The sequence below is a fragment of the Priapulus caudatus genome, unplaced genomic scaffold, assembly GCF_000485595.1.
Source record: "Priapulus caudatus unplaced genomic scaffold, Priapulus_caudatus-5.0.1 Scaffold32, whole genome shotgun sequence".
Taxonomy (NCBI): Eukaryota; Metazoa; Priapulida; class Priapulimorpha; order Priapulimorphida; family Priapulidae; genus Priapulus; species Priapulus caudatus.
Window position 1 is genome coordinate 407,336 of NW_014577093.1, and position 19,457 is coordinate 426,792.

The window sequence follows — 19,457 nt, forward strand, 5'->3', positions numbered from 1 at the left end:
CCACCACGCACACAGCACCACCACACAGCCCCCACCTCACACTGCCCGCACCGCACCCACTCACAGTGCCCCCGCACTGCGCTCCCACCTCCGGACACCGGAGCCCTCGCATCGCCCCCGCACACACACAGCCCCCAGACCTCACACTAGCCCCGCACCGCCTCCCACCGATCGAAACAACTGCCACCCACACCCGCCCCACCTCACAACTACCTCCGCCCACCGCTCCCAGCCTCATCACTGCCCCCACCTCAACTGCCCGCACGCTGCCCACGGACCACACTTGTCGCCCCCGCAACCGCTCCCAACTCACACTGTTGCCCTCCCCGGCGCACACACACAAGCCCCCACCTCACACTGCCCCGCACCGCACCACTAACCACAGTGCCCCGCACTGCCCACCTCACACGCGGCCCTGGCACACACACAGACCCCCACCTCACAACTGCTCCGCGCATCCGCCCCCACCTCACATGCCTCTTGCACCGCTCCCACCTTCACGACGTGTCGCCGCACCGCTCCCACCTTCACACTGGCCCCCTCACCCGCACACACACCGAACGAGCCCCACCTCAACACTGCCCCGCACCGCGCCCCGCCTATACGTACTCTTGCGGTGTGTTCGTCACTGTCCGTAAAGCTCGCGCACGCTCGTGCGCGGCCTTCGGCCTCCCGGTCCTCGGCTGTCCCTCGACCAGTGGGTCCGACGCGGCGCGTAGTCTGACGGCGGCCGCCGGTACTCGTCGTCGTCGGCGCTGTTCTGGCATCCGGCTTAGGCGTTCGGTCGCCGCGCGCTTGCGCTTCTTCTGCCGGTCGCCTCCTTCCAGCGTCAGCTGGAAGTTGTCGCACGGAGAACGTCGACGAACGACTGTGGGGTGCGACAAGCGCTGTGATGAACGAGGGGTGCGTACAACGTGTGTTGAACAAACGGCGGCAGCAAACAGGATCCTGCGGTGCCGAACAACGCCGTGGAGCGGCCATGTGGATGAGAAGTGCAGGCGCATGAACAGAGCTGCGGATGCGTAACAACGTCCGTCGTGCATCGAGCAATCGGTGTAACCGACCAGGCTGCGGTAGTTGCGAACAACGCTTGTGCGATGAACAACGCGCAGCCAAACAGAGTTTCGGGTCTGCGAACAGACGACTGTGATTGAAGAATGCCCGGCGACGACACTGACCTGACCTCACGGCCTGCGGGCATGCGAAAACGCTGTGGATGAACGAGGGTGACGAACAACGCGTGATGAACCATCATGCGGGTGTGGACCATACACTGGTCATTGTCAATCTGAACAACACGGGTGAGGACAAGCTGTGGGTTAAACAATGTAGGTGATGACAAGCTGTGTGGATTAAAACAATGTAGTGATGAGCAAGCTGTGGTTAAACAATTGTAGGAGTGATGAGCCAATGCTGGGGGTTAAACAATGTAGTGCATGAGCAAGCTGTTGGTTAAACATGTACGTGATGAGCAAAGCTTGTGGTATTAAACAATGTAGTATGAGCAAGCGTGGGTAAACAATGTAGTGATCGAGGCAAGCTGTGCGGTTTAACCAATTGTAGTGTATGAGCAAGCTGTGGAGTTAAGGACAATGTGTGCATGAGCAGCTGGGGTAAACAATGTCAGTGATGAGCAAGCTGTGGTTAAAACAATGTAGGTGATGAGACAAAAGTGTGGGATTAAACATTTAGTGATGAGCAAGCTGGTGGCGTGTAACAATGTTAGTGATGAGCAAGCTGTGGGATTAAACTCAACTTGGTAGTGATGAGCAACGCTTGTGGGTTAAACATGTAGTGATGAGCAAGCTGTGGATTAAACAATGTAGGATGAGCAAGCTGTGGGTCGGGTGAACAATGTAGTGATGAGCAAGCGTGGGTTAAACAATGTATTGATGAGCAAGCTGCTGGATTAAACAAGGTCTAGTTGATGAGCAAGCTGTGGGTCGTCCCGCTGAACAAATGTGAGTGATGAGCCACAGCTGCTGATTAGATAGCAATGTAGTGATGAGCAAGCTGTGGTGGTTAAACAATGTAGTGAGATGCAAAGCTGTGTAGTTAAACAATGTAGTAGATGAGCAAGCTGTGGTTAAACAATGTAGTGATGAGCAAGGCTGGTGGGTTAAACAAATGTAGTGAATGAGCAAGCTGGTGCGATTAAACACATGTAGTGATGAGCAGGCTTTGGGTTAAAACAATGTGAGTGGATGAGCGAAGCTGACCTGGTTTAAACAAGTGTAGTGATGTAGAAGCTGGGGGTTAAACATGTCAGTGATGAGCAAAGCTGTGGCCGGGTTAAGCAGTTAAACAAATGTAGTGAATGACAAAGGGGGGGCTGTGGTTAAACAATGGTAGTGATTGAGGCAAAGGCTTGGGATTAAACAATGTAGTGATCGAGGCAAGCTAATGGTTAAACAATGTAGTGATGAGCAATCTGTGGGGTTAAACAATGTAGTGATGAGCAACGCTGCTGGGGGTTAAACAATGTAGTGATTAGCAAGCTGTGCCGATTAAACAATGTAGTGATGAGGGCAAGCGCCTGTGGGTTAAAACAATGTGAGTGATGAGCAAGCTGCTGGATTAAACAATGTAGTGATGGAGAAGCTGTGGGTTAAACAATTGTAAGTCGATGAGCACAAGCTGTGGGGTTAAACAATGTAGTGATGAGCCAAGCTGTGGGTTTAAACAATGTAGTGAGATGGAAGCAAGTGTGGGTTAAAACAATGTAGTGATGGAGGCAAGCTGTGGGTTAAAACAATGTAGTGATGAGGGCAAGCTGTGGGTTAAAACAATGTTAGTGATGAGCAAGGCTGTGGGTTAAACAATGTAGGATATGAGCAGCTGTGGATTTAACACAATTATGCATGAGCAAGGCTGTGATTAAACTCAATGATAGTGATGGGCAAGCTGTGGAGTTAAACCAATGTAGTGATGGAGCAAGCATAGTGGGCTTAAACCAATGTAGTGATGAGCAAGGCTGTGGGTAAACAATGTGTGGATGAGCAAGCTTGGTTAAACAATGTAGTGATGAGCCAAGCTGTGCGGATTTAAACAATGGTAGTGATGAGGCAAAGCTGTGGATTAAACAATGTAGTGAGGGGCAAGCTGTGGATTAAACAATTGTAGTGAGGAGCAAGCTATGGGTTAAACCATGTAGTGCATGAGCAAAGCTGTGGGTTAAACATATGTTGTTAGTGTGAACACGCTGTGCCCATGAACAGGTGAACAATGCTGTGGTTGTGAACAATGCTGTGATATGGACAGACTGCGCAGGTGTGAACAATGTGGTGATGCGCAAGCTGGGGGTATGAACAAACTGTGGGTGTAAACAGTGCTGTGGGCGTGAACAATGCAAGGATGAAGAAGCTGTGGGTGTGAACAATTTACACTGTGGGTGTGAACAATTTACACTGTGGGCGTGAACAATGCAAGGATGAAGAAGCTGTGGGTGCGAACAATTTACACTGTGAGTGTGAACAGTGCTGGCAGTGTGAACAACGTGCAGATGAAAAAGCTGAGTGTGCAAACAATGCTGTGGGTGTGAACCATGCTGCGGGTGTGAACAACTCTGTGTGTGAATAATGCTGTGAAGAAAACGCTGTGAGAGTGAACAGCAATAAACAAGCAAGCAATCTAATAGCAAAAGCAGTTCAGTCCTTTGTTAACAGTCAACAAATCTATGTTTTACCCTCCTCTTGAGGGTCAAAATGTTATCAGACACTTACTCTTCGCACGTCAGCGGAAAGTAGATTTCATGGTCCTTTCAATAAAGTGATAAAAACGGTAGGTCAGCACTGAAACAAAAAAGTTTTGCACTCGGTCCGTTAGACCATGTCTTCAGAAAATGTCTGATATCTGACCTTTCCCCCACTGCCTTTTGACCTGTGACCTCCAATTTCGCGCTGGTGATGGGTTTCCTTCCCATCACACCATACATCGAATATTAAGAGCATAGGTCAAGCCGTTGAGATTTGTGTCGCAATTCCGTATTTCCTTCTATACCTTAAGTTAAGGGGGAAATATTCCCTCCATTAACACATTTTGACCTTTGACCCTTGACCCAAAATTCGACATCCTGAGTCCTTTTCGCGACCCCCCCGACGTCCCGAATATCAAAACCGTATGTCGAGCGGTTAATATTTGTGCCCAACTGTTGACGGACGGACGGACGGACGGACGAACAGACGGACAATCATGCGATTCTACAAGCTGGATCTGACTTCGTCAGCTGAGCTAATAAAAGTCAAGATTGTTGAAATCATAAATGGCTGGGGTTCCAAGACTGGTCCTACCCCCCAATATTACAGATCAAGGATTTTATATTATTAGCAGACAAGGGAGAGTAGCTTACTTGAGAAATATGAAATACTCCATGACTATGTAGACGACCAGATAGATAAAAACGTGCCAGGCTCCTAAAAGATAAGCGTGAATAACATAAAAGTTTGACTGTTAAGGTTCATGAGTAACATAAATATTTATTTAAAATCATTTCTTTAATTTGTTGAAGTAAATAAGCCAAATATTTTGAAAACACTACACTAAACAATACCTACGTCTAAAACCACAATTAAGTGATCTTCACACCCTAGCTTCCTCTACTTCTAGGGATAAGTTTATCTCAATAATATTCAATAAGGTAATAATATCAATGATAAGAAACATTACCACTGTCTTCACGCGTGACATCCCTGTAGATATAGAACCAGTCATCAAGTGTGAGAAGTTGGAACAGGGTGAATGCAGCTATTCCCACGTTGCCAAACCTGTCAGGGTCGTTTGTTGCGTAGAGACCACGCCCAATCACTGCAAACATGTCTGGTCAAGCAGTGAAGGTACTAAAACTATTATGAGGCAAATCATGTGGTTCATGTTAGTGGCAACATGCATTAAGAAAACAAGTTTTGAGCAGAATATTATAGTTTGTTACAATTCATCACAATTCCGTGTTATTTTGCACAAAGCAGCTGGACAGTATATGATTTTATCTAGTAAATTTGACATTCATGCACTTGTTACACAAGGGTAAATGTAAAACGAACTACATGTTCTGACCGATGTCACCAATAGATTTATTGTCAGTTGGATACAGATAAATAGAGCCATGAGAGTCACAATAGCACCCATAGACTGGACAGACTGTAGGCACGTGTTCATGATCACCTGAAGATTGTTCAAGAACCTGCAATGTGTAAGGCAAACGTAGAATGTATGCTAGGCAATTCATGATCATGCATTACAGTTTCACCAACAAATCCTTTACACCTCACAAACCTTGGTGTGTAACAGTTTAAACGAATACATATGTAGTTTACATGTGTAACTATAGCAACAAGAGACTTGAATATAAGTCTGGATCTGCTTTAAGGAAGGTATAAGTAGGGACTGGGTATATAATAATGTCATTTACCTGATAGTGCGCAATACTCTGAGAGCTCTCAGAGCTCTGATCGCTCTGAAGATACGAAGTAGCCGAAAAATGGCTGCGCCGTTAAACCCACCAATGTTTTCGATCACGAGTGGCATAACAAAGTCAACCAGGTTTGCCACGACAATCGTTAGATCTAAAAAATAACGAGCACATTGATAAATTAACTGAGGAGACCTGACCTAGCTGACATTCATAGGGTTCATAAATGTATATATATATACATGTGCCGTTCTCATGTGCTACAATTTACATTGTATGTATGTATGCATGTATGTATTATGTATGTATGTATATATATAGCCAGTTTGGTATGAGTAAGTGTATAATTAACAACGATGACAAGAATCGAGTGCTTACATGAATGATGAGGGGACTATATATAAGGTAACTTGTGGTCATCATCACATCTTATCCCCTATGTTGAGTATTGCTATGATTTTACAATGCAATCGATTCCAAATTATGAATGCACCACTTTTCTTACATCAGTATATCGCAGACATATCGAATGCCGTTTCTTACCTAAAATGTTCCATCCTTCTCTGAAAAATCGAGCCCGATATACGTAAAGTTTTAAAGTTGACTCCATGATGTAAACACCAAGAAAGCAACTATCTATAGCACCAAAGTAATAGTCTGCAGTAAAAAAAAACAGTATTGTTAACATTCATTCATACTTCGAACACGACTAGGTAATTATTATTGCGATTCCTGATCTCTTATACAATTTGTGTATAATTAATTACGTATATCAAGAAAAATAAGCGATTCAGATTACAGCTCTTTTGGTGTTATAGTTAAAATACTTTTACATGAGATACGTATTTGCCATTAATAATAATAATATTATTATCATACGAAGACGAACCTGCTCTCACTGATATATAGCCAAATGTCTGTGACACAAGCATGACTGTATTCAACAGGATTACGACAAGGATTGAGCCAGAAAATGCCTTTGATTCACAAAATGTGTACATTAACTTGTGAAATGCGCTGGCATTTTCCAAAAACTCTTGAATCTTTTGTTTTTCGGATTTTTGTTTTTGTTCTTCTTTGACTTGTTTAAACGCTACCGGATCCACCGCACCATACTCGTCTTTTGCTTGGTTAATAATTGTTTGCACTTGTGTTATTTCTTCTAACGTAGTTAAGTACTGAGCTATACTGCTTCGTCTTCTGTTGGCAAAGGGACTGGGACCGGAGACAGAACCGTTCCGATCAGAAACAGAACCGGCCCGACCGGTAACAGAACTGGGCCGACGACTTCCTCTCCTCGCCGCAGCCAGGCTTTGCCTTCTTATCATTTCCTCTGTGACTTCATCCCCTAGTGTATCACCCTCCTCCTCCTCTTCATCCACGTCATTTTCAATGGTATCAGCAGACATTTTATATTCTATTATTTCGTTAACTAAATATTTGAGTGCGTCAAAATGTATAAAAACTCGCTAAGCAGACAAACAGGATTATGGGAATATATATATATATATAGACGAAGCCTCACGGCTGCGAACACTTGCTGTCTGTACTTGTAAGTAAATGTGGTACCAGTCTATGATGACATTGGTTTATACCCATAATGCTTTAGAGAAATTCTGTATGAGGACCATGCCAACGAAATTGTGTTTTCATTTTCATAACATTTCCCACCACTGCAGCAGTAATATTTCTTTCCGTTTTTATTAATATACCTCTTACTCTAACTCGGTGATATTTAGTTGTTGATTACAATATGGCAGATATCAACGAGCAGAAAGCTATGCAACTGATCGCAGAAGCTCAGAAGAAATCGAAAGGATCGTCGGGTCTATTTGGATCATTTTTCGGGTGCGTTTTCCAATTGTTGCTGTGCTAGTAAATCCTCGTAAATGACTCTAGGGATTATTTACACTCACTGTTCTAGTTGTGGTAACACATCACTCGCTCATAACAACACAGACGCTACACAGGGGGGATACATGCAGCATGTCATCATGTTTGTGCTTTTATGGGGGGCAGTCTCACACACTCACAGTCACACAGTCACAGGCTCAGCTTAGCTCTAGTGTAGTAACTATAGCCCGCGTACAGTTGCCGCAGGGCTATAGAGCGTAACATGGCAACTGCGTATGAGTTATATTCTCACAACTTTTAGCCTATAATAACTTCTTCGGTATGCCAAATAAAACACATTCTCTGCCAGACAAATGTCTTAAGTTACTATGAACACTAAAATACAACAGCAAACTAAGTAACTATCGCTTAAATATTGTAGGCCTACTTGTGATATTACTCGTCGACGAAGATTGTTTATCAACTTGTAACCGCCATTTCTTGTTGCGCACGCTCGCGCGGTTCCGGTGCTAGTGTGCGGGCACAATGTATTTCCAAGTGGAGGGGTGGGCAGCCATTTTTCGGCCAGCTAGCGCGGTTTGCAACCGCGTGCAACCTGCCCACCCCTCCACTTGGAAATACATTGTGCCCGCTCACTAGCACCGGAACCGCGCGAGCGTGCGCAACGAGAAATGGTGGTTACAAGTTGATAAACAATCTTCGTAGGGTTACAACGCGAGCCTATTCTTTTCTTTGGAGGAGCCCCTGAGTGATTCACTCAGGGCGGTTTTATGGTGCGTTTTTCGAGACTAGAACTTCCAAACTGGGTTTATTCTAAACGAACCTTTCTCCGCTATCCTGGGACTTACTATGGCTGATAGGGTCTATGTCCCCCGGGGTACTGCCGGAACGTACCCTGGGTACGGTCCGGTATACCGGAACGTACCCTGGTACTATATTATATGCCGGACCGTACCTAGCCTACTCCACTAACGAGTCTAGGGACTCGCCTACGCATACTCTCTAACCCTAACCCGAACCCTAACCCTAAACCTTATCCTAACCCTAACCCTAATCCTAACCCTAACCATATCAAATAGTGACCAGGGTACGTTCTAGTATACCGGACCGTACCCAGGGTACGTTCCGGCAGTACCCTGGGGGACATAGACCCTATGAGCCTTACTATGTACCTATCACAATACTCTGTATTAAACTAATATAACCTGTTACAAAATTTCGAAGTGACGAGCGGCGATATTTCGAGCGCCATTTCTGTTGACCTGTGACGTACGCATTCCCAATGCGTATAGCGTTCGGCTAACTTCTGTTCCAAGATCGAATGCATCATGGGATGTCTGCTGTCAGTCATGACGTCACCAGAGCCAGCATGTCAGGCAACACAGGAGCCGAAGGTAGCCGAATGCTATGCGCATGGGGAATGCGTACGTCACAGGTCAACAGAAATGACGCTCAAAATATCGCCGCTCATCACTTCGAAAGTTTGTAACAGGTCATATTAGTTTAATACAGAGTATTGTGATACATAGTAAGTCCCAGGATAGCGGAGAAAAGTTCGTGTTTAGAATAAACCCAGTTTTGAAGTTCTAGACCTGAAAAACGCACCATAAAACCGCCCTGAGTGAATCACTCAGGGGCTCCTCCAAAGAAAAGAATAGGCTCGCGTTGTAACCTACTCCTGTTGGGTTACATTATTGGATCTTGCTCAGCTAGTGCTTGCGAAGTTACGTCATTACGACATCACATTCACAGTCTCAATCCCAGTCGTTTTGCTGACCTTCCCCCCCCCAGAATTCCCGATTCTTGCAGCAACACAATGTGCACCCTAACAGAGGCACTTAAATATATTGTTAACTGGTTTTTAAATCGTATAATTACAAGTGATACATACTGCATAGCAGCTCTGAGGTAATGCGGTTCATCATCGTAAAGTGTGGTCAAAGTGTAATACGCACAACTGTTTTGTCTGCTCATGCCTAGTTTCAGACCCCGGTATTTATAGTTTTGCATATATGTTATTAAATTGCTTCTGTGCCCCTTGCAGGAGCGGGTCAGGCAAGCAAGAGGAAGCTGCAGAACTCTACATCAGGGCAGCCAACATGTTCAAGATGGCCAAGAAATGGAGTGGTATGCAGTCGACCTAAACACAATCTAAATGAGTATTTTTAGAAGAATTGATGCAGTGCCCCAGCATGTGTTTATATGTTTGTGATGTATTTTCAATGTGCTTTTAATTGTGGTTTAATTTTATGTCTCGTGCAGATGTGCTTCGGACGTGCGTTTTCGTGTTTTGGACGTGGTTTCGTACGTAATCTATTATTATTTTTTATATTGTCTAATGTTTTTAGCTCATCTGAAATAGTCAGATGCAGCTTGTAGAATTGCATAAGCGTGCGTCTGTGCGTGCGTCCGTGTGTCCATCCGTGCGTTCGTCAACAGTTGGACGTAACAGGCTTTGTTTAGCAGCAGATCTGTTTGCTGCTATGTGAGTAAGGTTGCCAGTGGATGCAGACGCATATGCGTGTCCACACTAACATCTCAATGACGATGTTCTTTTTTTCTTGTTTTTAGGTGGTGGATGAAAGCAACCAAATGATGCTGTCACTTCCTCGGCCGGCTTCTCTCTCCGTACGGCTTATCCTGAGCTATTTGGGATCATCAGTATGCAATACACACATAGCGTTTATACGATATTCGTCATTGTCGGTGTGCGTGTAGTTTGTTTGAGCGTTGCCTTGGTAATCGCGGAGTCTTCCTGTTAGTATTTCCCCGTCGAACCCGGAGCATCTTTCCGTTAGATGAGACTTAATGGCTTCTTGTCTTGTTAGGAAGATGTATTTCGCTCGGCTTTACCTCGTGAATAGCAATTGCTGATCATTCTAGTTTCTCTCATAGAATACTGTGTGTATGAGTGTGCGTGTGTGTGTGCGTGTGCGTGTGCGTGTGCGTGTCCGTGTGCGTGTGCGCTCGTGCGTGCGTGCGTGTGTTGTGTTTGCGTGTGCGTGCGTGCATGCGTTCCTGTGTGACAGCTATTGCAGTTATCATGAGCTGTTTACGCCTCTCTGTGAACGTGTCTCTCCACATATATTCCCATCTTTTCGCTGGTTCGCACCTCCACTCTAAGAAATGACCGCTGCTCGTAGCAAAACAGTCGTCAGACTCGTCACGCATAGTCGTAAATAACGCAGACGATAACTTCCTCGTCTTCTTGCTGACTCGATTAAATCCCTTGGTATCTAGATCGTTTTTGCTTGCACCAGAAAGCACTGTCTGCGCGGGATGCGCACGTTGGTTGGTAGAGTGGTAGTGAGATCTGAGAGCAGAGGCAGTCAGTGGTGGGGTGAGAGAGGTACTGTACTATGTTGTACTGCAAGTTGAAAACTCGGAAAAATAGGTGTAAGTTCCTGTCATGTCTCTCCTCTCTCTCATTAATATAGCGAAGTCATTAAAGCGACACAGCTATATCTTTATTTCTGTACTACCGGTATAACAAATCCTATCAACGCGGTGGCGGGAGGGCGCACTTGATTCGGTTGACAGTGAGTTTATCAGAAGAATACCCAGCTACAGTACACGTCAGGTGAGCGCTGTCTCTCTGCGTCACTTGTTATCTTTGTTTTTCAATGGATGTAAACATTCAGGGCGCGACAAACCCGCTTGCCCGTTTGCCTGGGGCAACCAAAATGTGCCCCCGGGCAAGTAGCTTGAAATTGCACTTGCCCGATTGGGCAACAAGTTTTTTTTTATTGAATGTCTAGACATAATGATATTTTTCTGTTTCCATCGGTTCCTTGCATTGTTTTGCACAGACATAAGCTACCTTGCTGCCACGAGATTTGAATATAAAAAACACACAATGCGAATGAAACTATCAGTGCATACAGTCATACAGGGTGCGAAATTAACGGGTGTCCGGAGTCAAATACTCCATGATTTACTGTCGGACTCCCTGATTTGACATATATGCAGGAGTCCGTGTAACTCCCTGAAAATTCGGCCACACTAACTAGTTTGTTCCGGAGCACGGCCTCACGGAATTACCGTATTTTTTCAGCTAATGTCCAGAGAAAATTTGGCAGACGTGCAACCGCAAGAATCTTAAAAATAAGCACATGCGTTAATGTTAATATCTCTAATTTTGAACCTCCGACTGCGGACTCCCTCTTTTTGAGGGTAGGGATTCTGTTGGACTCCCGTGTTCAAAAGTTCATTTCTACCCCTGGTCATATATATACACAACATGCACACAGCAACATGTAAACCCGGCCCCCAGGCCAGGCATAGTCGTTACGTGATCAGCTACCTCAAATCAAATGTTTGCCCCTCTACTGCAACCTGTGAACGGGGATTTTCTTTACTGAAGTACACAAAAACAGATACACTGTATACTGTGCTGTCAGTCTATTATATCTGCATGCATGCACAGTTATATTCTCTGCGCTTACGATCCAGCCCCAAATAAACCTGAACATATTTTATTAAATTATTGTGAGAGTGTGGTGGAGTTTTGATAATAAAGTGACACTTAAACAATTAAAACAAACTGCGTGCTGTCCCCCAACATGAATATATTTTGTATACAAACACGTATCAGCTGTTCAACTTTCTACTGTGCCGTTAAGTGAAATGCTGGATGTTGACTGGTTGGACCTTCATTTACGTAATTTACCATTTAAATTCATATTATAAAAAAATCGTATGTGTTTCTTTATGTTTTTTGGGCAAGTGACATTCGCCTCCGGGCTACCAGTTTCATAACCCACTTGCCCAACAGGGCAAGTGGGGGAAAAAAAATTGTAGCACCCTGACATTGCATGATTTTTATATGTTTGAGATGTGGTTTCAATTGATTTTGATGTTTGAGATGTGGTTTCAATTGATTTTGATGTTTGAGATGTGGTTTCACATGATTTTTATGTTCAAAAAGTGGTTCCACACGTTTTTCTATCTTGTGATCAAAACGTGGTTTCGCGCGTATTTCTCTGCGCGCTGTTTGCGTTGTTTTGCCCGTGTTTCTCCGCACGCTATTCGCGTTGTTTCGCGCGTATTTCTCCACTCGCTATTCGCGTTGTTTTGCCCGTGTTTCTTCGCGCGTTATTCACGTTGTTTCACACGTATTTCTCCCACGCACACTTCCGGCATCGTTGCAGCTGCGGGCACAGCGTTCTGCGACGCGGCCGAGATCCACCTGAAGATGCAGAGCAAACACGAGGCAGCGCAGAACTACGTCGACGCATCGACGAGCTTCAAGAAGTCCGACCCTGAAGGTGAGGTCACGCGTTAATTATCTAGTCTCCTCGATGGGGGAGGAGCTGGTGGGTAGGTGAGGTACTTGGTGTGGTATGGGTGTTGTCAGAAGGATTTTAGTCATCGTAGTGTTGGTCTCCAGTGTAAAAATACCCCGCTGATAATGATTGTCGAACTGCGATTTTTCTGAGAACGTTCCTCAGAACTTTGGGCTTCGTGGTCTGGTGGTAAGGTCCAACAATGGTCAGTGCGGTTACTCCCTTGATGAAGGAAATTTGCCATTTTGCTTAAGTTAATTCCTTGTCTAATGCCCGGGATGTTCTGATTGCTACAATGTAAACGATATAACCCATCTTCCTGCTCTAGTAAATGTATTACTGAGTATTTAAAAGTCTGTGGAATGCACAAATATATATATAGCTATTTTGTGATTGGTTTGAATGGATGTACTAAATAATCCAGTAATCCTATGTGGTTTGTTCCATTGGGAAGATTTGTGTCTGTGACAGGCAATGGTGTTCTCAAGCATTTATCAAATCTGCATCGTTTTTTTGCAGAGGCCGTGAGAACACTGTCGAAAGGCATTGAGATCTTTACCGACATGGTAGGTGTACTGCTTATTGTAGTCGCGAGCATGTTAGACGTACCCCTGTAAACATATAGAGGTGTCAATCAGTGATTTATTTAAAGGATTACACTACTCCAGCTTGTAGCAGCATTTTAAGTTCAACTAAGGGTTATTTATGGTGAATGCCAAATGCCAATGGTACGTGATATCAGTTCCGTTAATTTTCGTACATTGTTTACGTTGTATAATCGTTGGGTGTGGACGTAGTCATTGGGAAACGCGTTCATGTTTCAGGGACGTTTCACAATAGCGGCGAAGCACCACATCACGATGGCCGAGATATACGAGTCGGACATTGTCGACTTGGAAAAAGTGCGTATGTCCATGACGCAGCTCCTTGTTCATATAGTTGTAGCACCCTAGTATACATAACACATCTCCTGTACTCCTCTATTACCTACACCAGTCTCTAGTGGTGTACACGAGCATCGTGTGATGACAATACCCGACGTATCACGATGTTTAGAGCATGATATAATGTGTATCATGATATTTAGACCACGATGTAAGATGTATCATGGTATTTATTCGACTTTATTACCTCCGCCCAACGGAGTTGGAGGGGAGGTAATGTGATCGCTCTCGTGCGTTCGTGTGCACACGTGTTAGCGCGTGTGTGTGTTCGCGCGATCGATATTAGCGCGTCGAGTCAGCAGCAGGCCAGTCAGTCAGCAGCAGCCAGCAGCGAGTGGCAAGCCAGCTCGTAACACATACAGGTTACATGCTGGCGGAGGTATGCACTCTCCGTGAGTGCCCTCTGTCTAGTTAACTGTGTGGTTCGTCACATGATATAGCTTTGCGTTATCATGATGGACTAAATTCTCTGGAGCATCCTGTTAGAATGATTCTATTGATAAATTGTTATACCTCTACGTGTGTCTTGTGTATTATTACTATTATTGCACAAAAATAGGTAGGTAAATGAGGTAGTTGTATGTAGTAAATGAGTGAAATTAGAATGATATATGGCGTCAGTGTTCCATGAATGATTAGCCTGGGTACGTATTCGTGAAGTTCACACACCCATTGTGATGCTCTAAGCTCGAGATCTCCGACTGAGTAGTAAGCAGCACAACTGACTACTGTTGAAATATTTGTGTAATTGTATTGTACTGATATTTTCATGAGACCTACTTTAGTTTTTGTTTATTTTAGGCAATGCAAAATTATCAGAAAGCTGCTGATTACTATGCGGGTGAAGAATCGAAGAGGTTTGTACAGTTGCTCTTCATCCGAATGTGTGTGTGCGTGCGTGCATGCATGCGTGCGTGCATGTGTGTATACTGAATTTGCCCGTAAGCCTGTGTCTACGCGACAGCATTGGCCTGTAGATTTTCTAGATCTATGCTAAATTGTGGGACTAACCATGGCTGACTGGAGATTGTTATATTGTAGTTATAATTTATACAACTAGCTACTTGTTTCAAATTGTGTAGTTACCACACTTTTTTTAATCATAATTTGGACGTTAACTTTGTTTCCTCTGCCATTTCCTGGTTAGTAATTGAGTATAGCAAATCGAAATGTTTTGCACTCGCAGCTCTGCTAACAAATGCCTCCTGAAGGTGGCGCAGTATGCAGCACAGCTCGGACAGTTCGAAAAGGCAATAGAGATCTACGAGAAGGTAGAGTTTGTTTGTGTATTATATGGTTCTCTACAATTCATCTCTTGATATATGGATATAATGTTTCAGTAAAGTGCTATGTAAATGGCACTGCTCATTACAAATTCAAATTTGAATATGAATTTATTTGATATTCAGATTCATTCATGCACAAATTCAAAGTAATTACTTGCTGTTATTAAAAATTTAAACCATTATGAAATGTAAAGCGCCATGCTGTAAATAAATATGAAATGTAAAATGGGTAGTGACTGGTAAATGGATGTTGCAGTGTTTCCTCCCACACATCTCTCATGCCACCTGCTTTCTTGTAGGTTGCTGCGGGTGCGATAGACTCTACATTGATGAAGTACAGTGCCAAGGAGTATTTCTTCAAAGCTATGCTGTGCCACATGTGCATTGATGTGCTGAATGCGCAGGTAAAATTATTGCTGCAGTTATGATTTAGGTGCGTGCGTGCGTGTGTGCGTGTGCGTGTGGTGGGGTTGTTGAGAAAAGAATTTAGGATGTTACAGTTCGGCTACACATTTTATCGGTCCAGATAAATGTTCTATTTTTGGTCAGTGTTACTAATTTGTGTGGATGAATATGTGTATTGTATGTGTTTAAACAGCACTTAGAGTAAAACCAGTAGTTAATTAAATTGGTCTGATGACTATGAGAATGATTTTTCCATGTGCGCATTATTAGATTGTCAGAGGCCATACCGAAATTATTCTATGATGAGAATTCATAGAAGGCACTTATCCTGATTTGCTTTAGGTGAAATCTACTGTAGAAATGCGTTTAGTGTACAGGATTAAGAGCCTTTACAAGAGTCTTATAAGAACCTAATAACCTTTACCCCAGAAAGCGAGTAGCTTTGGTGGGCGAAGCTTGCTACAGATACCTAACTAATACACTTGCTGAGTCACTAAGCTCCATGGGGGACACAGTGACAAAAAAATGTGTAACAAGTTTTTTTCTGTTTGCGGCTTTGATTTGCTGTTTGTGTTTTGCTTAGCGGATGAACTGTGGATGTGAGGATGCTGCCACTTTTTCTCATTTCCATTTTTTTTATCTAACAACTGGCCGCTATCAATGAGTTGTGATGTGCCTGTACATGTATGTTCATCATGTCATTACGCTGATGTAAACAAGCTCTAAATGATTTCAGCATGCACTGAAAAAGTACGAAGAGATGTTCCCAGCATTCCAGGACGCCAGGGAGTACAAACTAGTATCGGTACGTAGCGCCGCGCGTCCTGCATAGATTCAGAGCTGGTTACCATGACGATGCACTAACTTAGCCGTAGCCGACGAGCTTGTAACCGCGGCGATGTATTGCAGCGGGCGTAAACGCTTTGCTCGTAAACATGACGATGTTCTGAGGCGACGCTAAATGCCGAGCCTCGTAACCCGAGGCGATGCGCTCGCTGAGGCAGCAGTCGTTAGCGAGAAGTTTTTCTGTCGGACGTGCACGGATGCGACGAAATAAACGGCGAACTGGTGAGGCAGGTAATGATATTTGGATGAAAAAACGTCCTTTACGACGCCGCTAGCCGTTAGCAGCAGCGTCAGTGTTTAGACGGCAGGTCTAGTGAGAGATTTGTGAATTTCGTTAGCGAACAGTGAAGTTGTGGGGGGATTTCACCGGTTTGGGGGACGAAGGTGGCCATTGCAATCGCTTGAGTTGGATGTAAAGGGGACACGACCTGACACATTTGTGCTGCTACCCATGATGCTAATGTGTTGGTATTTCTTCATAAAAGTTGGGAGTTGCGAGTATGAAATGCTTTAGCATCCCATTGCTCACTAGTTCCCCTTTAACCCTTGCTTATAGTTTTGCGATTGCTAACTAATTTTATTATGCAATTTAGTCATTATTTTTTAAATCTATTAAACTTATCAATAGTGAACTTACAGTACACAATCTATTATCTGAAATTCTAAAAACCGAAAAGCTCCGAAAACTGAAAGTTTTTTCGTGGAGGTCGTCTACACACCAAAGCTTGCATTTGGTGACAAAACTTGACCCAACGAATATTAATGTGTTTGGCATTACTCATACATATTGTACTGTACTGGTACAGCACTTGGCCTCTTGAAAACTTGGATTTTAGTATTGGCTAGTTGCAGGATATACGGTATATATATATGTACTGTACTACCATTCCAAAATCCGAAAAATTCCGAATTCCGAAACGTGTCTGGTCCCAAGGGTTTCGGATAATAGACTGTGTACTGTATTTAAATAAAAGTGTAGAAGACCTACATTTGGCCGTACTACAGACACGTGTGCGACACTGTCATTCGTTAATAAATGTCTCGTTAGTGTATGCCAGTTGACACGATGCATAAGGCTACAGAGCTCAATGGAAAAGCCTTTCATATGCGTAGCAGCATCTGCGAGATGATTGCAGCCTAATTAACGCTCCCACATAGAAGCCACGTCATTGTCATGCTCGCGTCGTCTTTCGCGCGTAATCAATAAGCAACTGCTGCCCGCGAATTCTCACCTGGGAACACCTCCTAGCCCGTCAGAGTGCTCGCGAGCGAACTGCAGCATGTATATGTGTGCGGGCCCCTTACCTCAACCTCACGCAAGTGGCTGACTGTTATCGAACGCGTTTGCTCGTGTATTCCTGCTATGTGCACGGGCGACGACAGGGGGACACGGTGGTGACAGTTGCACGCAATGCCGACAACGCGCGCTCATGAATTATTTCTGTCGATGGTTGGCGCAGTCAGTCACCGCTGTCACGTGTAGCTCTGATGAATGGACATGTCGTGTGAAAAGGTCGCATTCGTAATAAAAAACAACACTCCGTATTGGTACATTTCGACATTTCCGTTTTACATATATTCATCGATGTATATGTGCGTGCCTGCGTGCATGCATGTACGTGCATGCGTGCATACATGTGCGTGTCTGCGTGCATACCATGTGGCCGCGCCTGCGTGCATACATGTGCGCGCCTGCGTGCATACATGTACGTGCCTGCGTGCATGCATGTGCACGCCTGCGTGCATACATGTGCGTGCCTGCGTGCATACATGTGCGTGTGTGCGTGCCACACATGCGCGGCGCGTTTCCTGCGTGCACACACGTGCGCGCGCGTACCTGCGTGCACACACGTGCGCGTGCGTACCTGCGTGCATACACGTGCGCGTGCGTGCCTACAAACGTGCGCGCGCGTACCTGCGTGCACACACGTGCGCGCGCGACACGCTGCGGCAACACACGTGCGCGCTGGCCGAGAACGCTGGCGTGCACACACGTGCTGCGTGGCGTAGCCTGCGTGCAACACGTGCGGCGAAAGCAGCTGAACCTGCGTGCACACACTGTGGCGCGCGCGAACCTGGCGTGCACACACGTGCGCGTTGCGTACCCTGCTGCAACATCCACGTGGCGCGCGCGTACCTGCGTGGCACTAGCACGTGCGCGCGCAGGAACAGCTGCGTGCAGCACACGCGTGCGCGCGCGTACGCTGCGTGCACCACAGGTGCCGCGTGTACCGCGTGCACTCACGTGCGCGCAGCACGAACTCTGCGTGGCACACACTGTGCGCGTGCGTAGTGCCTGCGTGCACACACGTCCGGCAGAAACGAACTTGCGTCACACACGTGCGCGCGTGCGTACGCTGCGTGCACACACCGTGCGCGGGCAGGCGAAAACCTGCGGTGCACACACGTGCGCGCGGCGAAACGCTGCGTGGCTTGATGACACGCGTTAACTCTCAGTGTTCTGTCCCTCGCGCGGCGCTGCAGAAGCTGCTGGTGGCGATGGAGGAGGAGAAACATTGAGGAAGTTTCACGGAGGCCGTGAAGGAGTAACGACAGGCATCTCGCGGTCGACTATGGCTCTTCGCTTCGACCCGTTCCTACAAGCGCAATATGCTGGCTGCGTGTGAAGAAGAACCGTCAACCGAAGGAGCCGGACCTCCGATAAACCTCCCCTGCCGCGACACTCTGTGGGCGAGAGGTGGGCCGGAGAAGGTATGTCGTGTCGCGTGGAGCGAGGGAGCGAGCGTGCGGGCGGCGATGGATCATGGTCATTGTGCTCTAATGCGCTACTGACTGCTGTCGCTTGTGGCCCCCAGCTGTTAGAATTGTGGGCTTCCAACTACTGTCATTGTGCGCTCGGCTGTAATGCTGTCTGTTGTGCTTCAAGCTACTGTCATCTGTGCTCCTGGATGCTGTCATTGTGCTTCCAGCTACTGTGCCATTGTGCTGCCTGGATGCTGTGCGTTGTGGGCTTCGCAAACTACTGTCATTGTGGCTCCTGGATGCGTCGTTGTGGCTATCCAGCTTACTGTTCATTCGTGCTGCGCTGGATGCTGTCGTTGTGCTTCGCAACTACTGTCATTGTGCTCCTGGATTGCTGTCCGTTGTGGGCTCCAACTACTGTCATTCGTGCTCCCTTGGATGGCTGTCGTGTGCTTCCAGCTACTGTCATATGTGCTCCTGGATGCGTGTCGTTGTGCTTCAACTACTGTCATTGTGCTCCTGGATGCTGTAGGCTGTGCTTCCGCAAGCTACTGTCTATTGTGATTCCAAGTTGTTCATTGTGCTACCGTCTGTTGTGGTGTGCGCCGCTTAGTGCTGCCGGCTACTCAGGGCGTGTACAAGGGGGGGGGGGGTTCGGACCCCCCCTGCTCGCGCAGAAAAACGCATCTGAGGGTGGTATCTAATTTCAAACTGTTTCCTGGGGGAG

General features: G+C 45.8%; 2 protein-coding genes across 2 annotated transcripts; one reads left to right on the forward strand and one right to left on the reverse strand.

Moving 5' to 3' along the window:
* Nucleotides 1-4,344: 4,344 nt before the first annotated feature.
* On the reverse strand, nucleotides 4,345-6,339 carry LOC106816494 (cation channel sperm-associated protein 1-like). Its single transcript, XM_014821122.1, has 5 exons — nucleotides 6,297-6,339; nucleotides 5,408-5,561; nucleotides 5,088-5,179; nucleotides 4,666-4,815; nucleotides 4,345-4,412 (listed from the first exon to the last, which is right to left on the reverse strand). Exons 1-5 carry the CDS (start codon nucleotides 6,337-6,339, stop codon nucleotides 4,345-4,347), a joined length of 507 nt encoding a protein of 168 aa, XP_014676608.1.
* A 710-nt stretch (nucleotides 6,340-7,049) lies between these two features.
* On the forward strand, nucleotides 7,050-18,599 carry LOC106816567 (alpha-soluble NSF attachment protein-like). Its single transcript, XM_014821194.1, has 10 exons — nucleotides 7,050-7,255; nucleotides 9,306-9,388; nucleotides 12,412-12,528; nucleotides 13,066-13,112; nucleotides 13,371-13,448; nucleotides 14,292-14,347; nucleotides 14,677-14,761; nucleotides 15,076-15,180; nucleotides 15,918-15,986; nucleotides 18,512-18,599. The coding sequence occupies exons 1-10, from the start codon at nucleotides 7,161-7,163 to the stop codon at nucleotides 18,545-18,547; spliced, it is 771 nt and encodes a 256-aa protein (XP_014676680.1). The 5' UTR covers nucleotides 7,050-7,160; the 3' UTR covers nucleotides 18,548-18,599.
* The last annotated feature ends 858 nt before the right edge of the window (nucleotides 18,600-19,457 follow it).